Source organism: Amphiura filiformis, chromosome 1 (assembly GCF_039555335.1).
Source record: "Amphiura filiformis chromosome 1, Afil_fr2py, whole genome shotgun sequence".
Taxonomy (NCBI): Eukaryota; Metazoa; Echinodermata; class Ophiuroidea; order Amphilepidida; family Amphiuridae; genus Amphiura; species Amphiura filiformis.
In genome coordinates this window covers 1,161,004-1,171,592 of record NC_092628.1, presented here as the reverse complement: position 1 = coordinate 1,171,592, position 10,589 = coordinate 1,161,004, and the positions used below count along the sequence as shown (strand labels likewise).

The following is a 10,589-nucleotide window of genomic DNA, read 5'->3' as shown; positions in this document are numbered from 1 at the left end:
TAAAAAGGTGCTCGACAGTCAAGTTCAGGCCTATCTAAATCGATACTCTTTAACTAGAAGACTTAATTTCACCCCAGGATTTAAAAATAAAACATTGAGCAAGCATTATGGATTTATCTGACATTAGGGACCGTTCACAAACACTTGGTTGACCCATAATTTCATGTCAAAAAAAAAAGGAGGGGAGGGGCTGAAATTTTGAGGTCTGAAGGGGGGGAATGGGCGAATAATTGTCGTGATGAAATTTGTTTGCATCAGGTGTTTGCATAAGTGTTTGTGAACTGTCCCTTACTGAAAAAAAAATGAAAATTTATGATTTTTCATTTGGCCCAGAAAATTAATTTTGAAGTAAAAAGGCGTGATTCCAAAATTATGTTGATTTAAAAATGTATCATCGACTTCACCGTGCCTATGAATAACTAGGAAGTGGTCAGTAGCGTTGTGAGTGTTCATCGGAGGAGATGAAAAGAGACACTCGCCCAACACTTCAAAATGCAGAGGTGGGAATGGTAATAATGGGGTAATCATGGTAATCAGCTTAAAAGTTGCAAACCATTTCTTCTCTGAATGCAGGTATCACTTGAATTCCGGGGATTATCTCGCCTATTAACAATGCCAGATTTAAAATCAACAATCAATTTTTTATCAATTCTTCCTTCATGTAGACCGGATTTAACGTAGGCCTAATGCGATCAAGCAAAATCAGTCGGAACTCGGAAATATTAAATTTTCAGATTCTTATAAGATATAAAAAGCATTTACAAATCTGGATTTTGCATAAAATCCCATTGAAATTGAACAACAGGTCCCAAAGATATGAGCAATTAAAGAGTTTCCAAAATTTCCTTTGTTTGACTATCAATATTTCTGAGTTCCGACTGATTTTGCTTGATCGCACCACAATTGTTAATATTATAATACAATAATAGAATTTATTAGTCACTGAGCTGGTATTTAGGTTACACGTTGTTGGCGTACAGTAGTATAAAGGGCGTGATGGATTCACTTTATCATAATACAAGAAGAGCCCTTAAAAAGCACATGCTCCCTGTTCCGTTAATCGGGCCAGCTGGGTAAGTGTTTTTCGAATTACAATGATAGCATTGTGATCCCGATTTTCGCGTACGCCTCGAAAAGGCGTTTTTATAACGTCTGATGTAAAATGTTATGTGTGACGTAGTTCTTTACAGCCTTGGTGATCCGCCTTAGTGGGGGCGCACAGTGACATCGCCCCGATATCTTCATAGTAGAAATCGCCATGGTAGGTTGAATCCACAGCCACGAAAGGTCATTTTATTCGGACCTTATGAGATGCATATTATTAGCGAAGTGACCTGACTAAGGCTACTGACAAAAGACGGGGTAATTGATTTTTCGCTCTGTGAGCAAGCTTGTATACGACATTGCGGTCAATGGTTATACTCTCTCCACTTGAGTGATCGTGAGTGCCGCTATAGCCTGTAGTCCATATACAGGACCAACGCAATATAAAATTGATAGTTTTGGTGAAATTTCGAGTTCAAAGCGCACGGCCAATTTTCAAAGCGCACGCTAACGACTATAATATCTGTTCAACACGTATTTTCAAGTGTATGAGACCACATCTGGTTTCTTGAGAAAAATTCATTTACGGGAGATATTCATCATTTTCGAACCCAGTATCCGAAGATTTTCGTCTGATATCAAAATCGTGCATAGCAATTCACGTGTATCGATCCCTTGTATTCGTTTTAATGTCTCTGCTGCACCAAATAATTATTAGCCAGGCGATGTCGGTGTGGGGCGGTCTAATCTAACATCTGTACAGGGGCGTAGCCAGCTTTTTTGTTCGGGGGGGGGGGGAAATAAAATTTCGGGGGCACAGACAACAAAATTACAGTTGCATCATACTATACATAGAGACTGTATGTCTTCGAGGCTTTATTGGGACGATGTGTGCGCGCGAAACACTTTGGTATTTTACACTATTATCATGATGGAAATGGCTTTATCTTTAGAACGTGCGCACGTAAATTTTGTAATTTACACTATTTTCTATGCTTTTCAATGTTTCATTAAATAATTTATTGTCATAAATCAAGGATAATTACCCTATTGTGATATTCAAAGAAAGATATTTGCTTATCATTCATATTTCCTTTCACCATCTTAGGCCCTCTGTTACTAAACCTTTCCCATTTAGAATTTGTAAAATTGGCAACTATGTTCTCGTCATACAAAACAAACACCTAGCATGCCTAGTATTCACATCGAAATTTACGAATCAAAAGAAAATAACAAATAAAGTTAACAATTTCCCACAATCCTACCATTTCAATTTTTTTTTATTTCAACTTTTTTTCAATAGCTAAATAATTGTGGCATTTATATGTTTAAGGGGGGTCGATCTTTTGTGCGTAATTATAGAGGGCCGGGGGATTCACTCTATCATTAAAAAAATATTTAAAGAAATTAAAGAGCCCTCGGAATAAAAATTCACGCCAGATACAATTTCTTTTAATGACAAAAATGAATTTTTGTAATCGATCAAAAACCAAACGTTTTATACAAATTTTGAATTTAGCCTGAATCCATAAATATGGCACCTCTCGCCCTTTTTCAGGTCAAGGCTGTTTTTACCATTATGCAGCGAATCATTGTTGAAGCTGTTTCACATACATGTCTAAAACACTCTTGAGAAAGAATTTTGCCATATACTACTGAAATATCTTTTGTTGATTTCGAATGATAATGTCTTAACGTCGTAAATTTTAAGGTCACATTTCTAAAATCAAAACAAAACATTGCGACGCAGATATTCCCCGACTTATTCAATTTCATTATCGTATCAGTGTCTTTATTATTTGTTTGAGCCCTTTTCCAAATGTTCGTGCTATTTATACATAAAACGGCCAATCTATCTTTACAAAATGCGTCATTTTAATGTAAACAAAAGGCTAAAGATAGCATTATGAGATTTAACTTTTATTATTACACTCTGCCATTCATCTGCCTCCGTGGCAGAGCGGTAAAGACCGGGACACACCGACATCGCCTGGCTAATAATTATTTGGTGCAGCAGAGACATTAAAATGAATACACGGGATCGATACACGTGAATTGCTATGCACGATTTTGATATCGGACGAAAATCTTCGGATACTGTGAAAATGATGAATATCTCCCGTAAATGAATTTTTCTCAAGAAACCAGATGTGGTCTCATACACTTGAAAATACGTGTTGAACAGATATGATAGTCGTTAGCGTGCGCTTTGAAAATTGGCCGTGCGCTTTGAACTCAAAATTTGACCAAAACTCTTAATTTTATATTGCGTTGGTCCTGTATAGACTACAGCGCGCAGCAGGCTATAGCGGCACTCACTCAAGTGGAGACCATAACCATTGACCGCAATGTCGTATACAAGCTTGCTCACACAGCGAGAAATCAATTACCCCGTCTATTGTCAGTAGCCTTAGTCAGGTCACTTCGCTAATTATGCATCTCATAAGGTCCGAATAAAATGGGCATGGGTGGCTGTGCATTCAACCTACCATGGCGATTTCTACCATGAAGATATCGGGGTGATGTCACTGTGCGGGACTGATAATCAACGACGCGTGGAATCGTTGGTTCGAGTCCCCTCGAAGCCTGTGGGAACTTTTTTTTTTCTTCAAAATTCATGATCGCATTCCGAAATGAGTCACTTGTCGCTAAATCATGTATCGTATCCTTAAAAATATATTAACAGTGGACAATGTTTTGTCAAGACTCGTCTTTTTGAGACACTAGCCTGTACATGTATCATAGAGCGTGTTTATCAGTGAACCAGATTATCCGGTATTTAGCGTATATTAGCGTATAAGTACTGCAAAATAAATTGTTATTGCAGTATAATTTGTCCGTATACATGTATTGTATACAGCCACTATTCGCTGTCGTAGTGCACGTTTGTAACCATTGGTTACTGCTCCAAGCTTGGGCTCATACACCTGTTCCGAATTTTGACATGCCATATCTAGACCAGAGAGTTGATATTCTTGAGAGGGCACTCTATTCACGTGGTTTCTTTTCCAACGCTAAAAGATCACGAATTTTGGTGGTTTGCAAATGAAAAGTGTCCGCACTATCGATTGATTACGTAACTGTTATGAATAATTTATTAGGTTTTTCAATGCAATCGCCTCGACCCATTAATACATATTATCTGTATTATCAAGGTAATTGGAATAGCAATACGGTGAGTTCGCTGAACTACGCCCTAATACCACACCACTCCACGCCATACATAAATTCTGCCAGTCACATTTCCCCAATATGAAATTTTTTAAAGTAAAATTTTAATTTTAATTTTACTTCATTAAAGTTTGGCGGAGGCGGGGTTCGAACTCACGGCGGCGGACTGCTTTGGACACACTATGAATCCAGCGCCTTAGACCACTCGTCCACTTGTCTTGTTGGAATTCATTTGAAACTTATGTGAAGATATAATCGCAACTTCAACATAGGCCTACCACGTGACAAGCAAAGGCAGAAAACGTACCATATTTTGGAATTTTATTTCAAATAAAAACATTTATGTGTATTATTAGCGCTCAATTGTTGTTAACTGCGTGTTTTATACAAAAAAATCCAACGATAAGCATGATAACTGGGCGTCTATATGGACAATACATTATATCGATTTTGACACGTGCTTGTGTCTCAGTACATTTCCATGGTCAGTAAAATACTATAGAGAAAAACCTACCATTTTCTTGTATACACGTTCGATGTTTTGATCAAGTATGTGAATATTCGACATTAGACCCACAATTTTTTTTCAGGAAATAAAAGATTAGATTACCATAAAAACGAAACAGTAATCTTTTGGCGGGTCTAATGTTATTTATACATAGATTTTTCAACGTTTTTTCTATCCTTATTCTTGCTCAATTAAAAAAATATTTTGGCGTATATAAAATTGAAATAAAATTCTCTGCCTCATAAACGACATCAAATGTGCCACACATTACTCGTTGACTGCCGATAAAACGCCCAATAAAGACTTAGTCACCGGACCGCGCCGGCCAGTTAAAGTACATGCCCTACCACACCACTCCACACCATACATACATTCTCCCAGTCACATTTCCCAAATATGAAATTAAAAAAAGTCAAATTTTAATTTACTTCTTTTAAAGTTTGGCAGAGGCGGGGTTCGAACTCACGGCGCAACGCTTAGTACTCTATGAGCCTAGCGCCTTAGACCACTAGGCCACTTGTCTTCTTGTTATTCATCTGAAACTTATTTAAAAATATAATCGCAACTTCAACATAGGCCTACCACGTGACAAGCAAAGGCAGAAAACGTATTATATTTTGGAATTTTATCTGCTTAAAACATTAATGTGTATTATAATAGAGCTACCATTATTTATATTGTTGAATTCTCAAGCGCATAGAGACAATTAATACGAGCGTCCTATGATACATACACAATACATAAAATCGATTTTGATCTTCGGCATTACTCGGTGACCTCCGATAAAACGCCCAATAACGCCGGTCAGTTAAAAAAAATGCTTAAGTACATGCCCTATTGAGATAAGCAATCCTTTTGTGATATGTCCATTCATCCATATAATAATAGCAATCAGATTTTTGGATGGATGTTTTACACAGTGATTGGAGAAGCTATGTAAATAATCAAAAGTACATGTCTACAAATTGACAAGGACAACTCCTTTTGTCAAAATTGTTTTCACCTATTGCTCAGTATGTTAATTAATCCGATTAATTACGTAATTTCGCCAGCGTATGATATATCAGTACTAATATGTAGGCCCAAGGAGGTTAGATATAGAAAGAAGAGGAAATAGATTACGTATCGCATATTGGTCCTATTGTGCCTATTAGAGTTTCCGCCAAGGGGAGGAAGGAAAAAAGGAAGGAGGGGGGGGGGAAGGAGAGAGAGGGAGACCGATGGAGTCACAGGGCTCTAAATTACATAGGCGTAGATCGGGGGGGGGGGGATAAATGCCACAATATTTTGCCAGGGGGATGGTCAATATAATCACCCCCCAATATTGACGCCTGTGTATTGGTTTGTGTCGAAATTAACCTCATATTTGGCCATTTTATAGCCACAAAATGCCATTTTTAGCGCTTTGCGCGAATTTATTCCACTTTTGTCCCATATTTCACCAGTTTAGTTTCAATAGGCCTATGCTAAAATTTTCGCGCGCATTTGTACCATAAGGTTCACTGTACTGGGTACTTTTAAAAATCCTAACCTAACCTAAACATAACTTTAACCCTTAGATTGGAGCTCTACTAGAAGTAAAAATATAGATAGTGAACGAATTTAGTATTTCTATATCTATGTGAGAATGATACAATAGAGTGCTGTCATCATAGTCTCTGTATGGGGTCGACGCCCATCGGTTTGTGAGAGACAATGGCACCATCCAATACATCCATTATCCATGTGGCATTTCTCATTACTAGTGCCACCCTGCTTCACCTATGTACTGTTAACAACAACCCCGGCTTTGCCAAGAATCTTTCTGCATGTTCATGTGGAATTTACAAGTATAACATTATCCAAGATCCAGCTATACGTAATGACAATCTATGTGATGGAGTTCACGTAAACATTCTAAACATGAAGTATAAACCTCTGGTGAATGAAAAACATTCCAGAAATCAATCCCTTCTATACCTGAGTCTTCTTCTAATTGCAAACTCATCTGACATTGAACTGAATCCAGGCCCTAGATCTCCGAAATATCCATGCCAAATCTGTCACCGTGCTGTTTCCTGGAAACAACGTGGAGTTGCATGTGATGATTGTGAGAAATGGTATCATGTGGAATGCATGCATATGGAAACAGGAGTTTTTGAATGCCTTCAAAATGTGTCCTGGCATTGTGTCAACTGCGGCATGCCTAACTTCTCCTCGAGCCTGTTTGATACAACTACGATAATAGAAACCAGTAATTCTTTCTCTAGTTTGGACACAAGTAGCACCTGTAGCAGTGAGCGGAGTAGTATTAGCTCTGTTAACAGCCCTGGTTTACCTTTGTCATCATCCTCTCCTACTGTTCACAGTAATAAGGGAAAGACCAAGCCCAAGCCATCCGCACCAATGAAAATTCTCAACATCAATTTTCAAAGTGTCAAAAATAAGAAAGAGGAACTTGGCAACTTAATTGACTCTGTAGACCCAAGTATCATCATTGGCACAGAGACCTGGCTTAACAGTAGCGTCTATAGTTCCGAGATATTTCCACCATCGTATGAAGTCATCCGTAAAGATCGTAAGGATGGATATGGAGGTGTTTTACTTGCCATCCGAAAAGATTATGTCTTTGACCGTATAGAAACTGTTGAAGATGTTGAGTCAATTTTGGTGAAACTCACCCTTGACAAAAACACTGCTCTCATTGTGGGTTCACTATATCGCCCACCAAACAACAATCTCGAGTACTTGGAAAAAATGTGCTCCCAGATTGAAGAAATTGCCACCAAATTACGCAATGCTGTTGTATGGATCAGTGGTGATCTGAATCTCCCGGACATCAACTGGACTACTCTGACAATCGACGGACATCAGTACCCCTCAGTCTAAACCAGCGTTTCTTGGACCTGCACTCTGACATCGGCCTGGAACAAATGGTTTTATTTCCTACAAGGAGAGATAATACGCTTGACCTATTTTCTACCAACCGCCCATCCCTTGTTAGCAGATGTACTGCGTTACCAGCACTGGGTGATCATGAGCTAGTGTTTGTGGAATCGAGCGTTACTCCTAAGAGAAGAAAGCCGAAAGCCACACAAGATTTTTCTGTGGAAAATGCTAATATTGACAATATGAAAGAAGAATGCCTTGTCTTTCAAAATCAGTTTACTACCAAGTACACTACCAGTAGTCCCATCCAGCCGATGTGGGCAGACATCAAAACATGTCTTCTCAACATCCTTGATAGAGGTGTACCTTCCAAAGTTGCCACTACAAAATACAATCAACCTTGGATCACAAAGCAGGTTAAAAGACTCACCCGGCAGAAGAAGCGTATCTTTAATAAAGCTCGGCACTCTAAGAAACCAAAAGATTTTGAGAGATACAAGGTTCTTAAGACTACATGCAGATCAGCTTGTAAGAAAGCATACAATGATTATGTGACTAATATCATCTCTCCAGAATCTTCCTCAAATCCCAAGCGCTTTTGGAGCTTTATTAACAGTAAAAAATGTGACAATGCCGGAGTTTCCCCATTGAAAGCTTCCAACGGTATCAGCTACTCTGATAGTACAACCAAGGCAAATATTTTGAATGATCAGTTCTCGTCTGTATTTAACATGAATGAGGATGAAACCACCATAAAAGACAAAGGATCTAGTCCTCACTCAGTCATGGATCCAATCATCATCCATCCTGATGGTATCCATAAACTGCTCGCTGGTCTCCAAATCCATAAAGCGTGTGGACCAGACGAGATCCCTACTAGACTGTTGAAGGTGCTGGCAGACGAGCTTACTCCCGTCATCTCTTTGTTCTTCCAAGCTTCTCTCAACCAAGGGATCATCCCAGAAGATTGGAAGAAAGCCAATGTTGTGCCAGTTTTCAAAAAAGGTGACAGGAACAAAGCTGAAAACTACCGTCCCATATCGCTGACATCTGTCACATGTAAACTTCTAGAACATGTCATCTGCAGCAGTATCATGCGTCACCTCGATAAGCATAACATTCTCAACGATGCCCAGCATGGCTTTCGCAAAAGACGATCATGTGCGACACAGCTTATACAAACCATCCAAGATCTGGCAAAGAGCATCGAGAGTCGAGACCAAGTGGACGTCATCCTGCTCGATTTCTCGAAAGCATTTGATAGAGTTCCACATTTGAGACTTCTTCACAAACTTAAGTTTTATGGCATTGAGAACAGCACATATGCCTGGATTGCTGATTTCCTGAACCATCGCTCTCAGCAAGTGATCCTGGATGGAGCCACATCTAGATCATCTCCTGTCCACCCGGGGTCCCACAAGGCAGCGTGCTTGGGCCATTGCTCTTTCTCCTCTTCATCAATGACTTGCCTGATGTTATATCACCTCAATCCACGGTCAAGTTATTTGCAGATGACTGCATCCTCTACCGCAAAATCCAGAAGGAGGAAGATGCAGCTGGTCTTCAGCATGATCTCGATCAACTGCAGAAGTGGGAGAAAGATTGGTTGATGGAGTTTCATCCCCAAAATGTCAAGTGCTCCACGTCACCAACAAAAAGAAGATCTACAAGATACCATATAACATTCATGGCCATACACTTGAAGAGGCAGACTCTGCTAAATACTTGGGCATCAATATCCACCAAAATCTCACCTGGAACCCCCACATTCAGAAAGTTGCTTCAAAAGCCAACTCTACCCGTGCATTCCTGCAAAGAAACATCAATCAGTGCCCTAGGGAGACCAAAGTCCTCTGCTACAAGACACTTCTGCGCCCTGTAATGGAATATGCCGGTGTTGTCTGGGATTCGCACTCCACTACTTACATCAGGAAACTGGAAATGGTACAACGTAGATACGCCCGCTTCGTCTTCCACGACTACAGAACTACCAGTAGTGTCTCAGCCATGCTTTACCAACTGCAATGGCCAACCCTACAGGAAAGGCGTGCCCGGGGGGGGGGGGCACCCCTCACATGTTAAGGTGGTACGGGTATGTGCGGCGGTCAAGGGTCCCTTTTTCAGGCTCTCCGGCAGTTCCTTAAGCCCCACATTTGAATCTAATCCAGTTCTTTGAGCCTCAAACTCTGACAATTGTAGCTCTTTAAGCTCAAATTTGGAAAAAATTTGGAAATTTTTAACTCAACAGCCTATAATTTGGCCCAAATTTCAGTTCTTCAAGCCCCTATTTTGCCCAAAAATCAGTTCTCAGTTCCCAAAGTTCGGCGCTCTGCGCCGCACACCCCTACCTAAATTTAAGTTGAGTGCCCCCGGGAGGCGTGCCCAGGCTAAAGTGGAAATGATGTACCGCATTGCTTACGGACTTGTTGATATTCCACAGTCCTACCTTGTTCCAACTGTGATGCTACGTGGGCACTCAATGAAATATCATGTGCCATTTGCCAGGACAAATGTTTACCAACATTCATTCTTCCCAGATGGAATCAGGCTCTGGAATGCACTTCCCCAGCAGCTTGTTGACAGCACCTCCCTGGAATGCTTCAGAGGGCAGGTGCAGTCCGTCCAGCTCCGCTAGACGACTTCCAGTTTTTATCGCACCTTAGATGTAGTCAGCACTGTAAATTTCCTGCACCCACCATGCAAAAAGTACGAATATACGCTATGTGCGGACTGTACTATATTGGAAGAAGAAGAAGAAGAAGAGGCCGGCCCTGCATGAAATTATTGATTGGCTCCAAACAAAGGTTTTCAACCGGTGTCCTTCACCGTAGTTATTGCGGAGTGCAGTCCATTCAATCAAATCTTGTCATCAACCTATTTGATCGTAGTGCAGGATTACGAACTGTCACGGTAGATTGCAATCATGCTTTTGTTGAATGCATTTGAGTAGTCCGCCATATTTACGGGATGATACGTCGCATGCAAGGCCTCTATTCGC

At 40.1% G+C, this 10,589-nt stretch overlaps 1 protein-coding gene across 1 annotated transcript; it reads left to right on the top strand.

The window, feature by feature from the left end:
• Nucleotides 1–7,635: 7,635 nt before the first annotated feature.
• Nucleotides 7,636–9,201, top strand: LOC140168993 (uncharacterized). Its single transcript, XM_072192292.1, has one exon. It carries the CDS (start codon nucleotides 7,636–7,638, stop codon nucleotides 9,199–9,201), a length of 1,566 nt encoding a protein of 521 aa, XP_072048393.1.
• The last annotated feature ends 1,388 nt before the right edge of the window (nucleotides 9,202–10,589 follow it).

Bases quoted from the DNA above. Each gene is read 5' to 3' on its own strand.
- LOC140168993 (XM_072192292.1), top strand. From the start codon at position 7,636: ATGGTTTTATTTCCTACAAGGAGAGATAATACGCTTGACCTATTTTCT.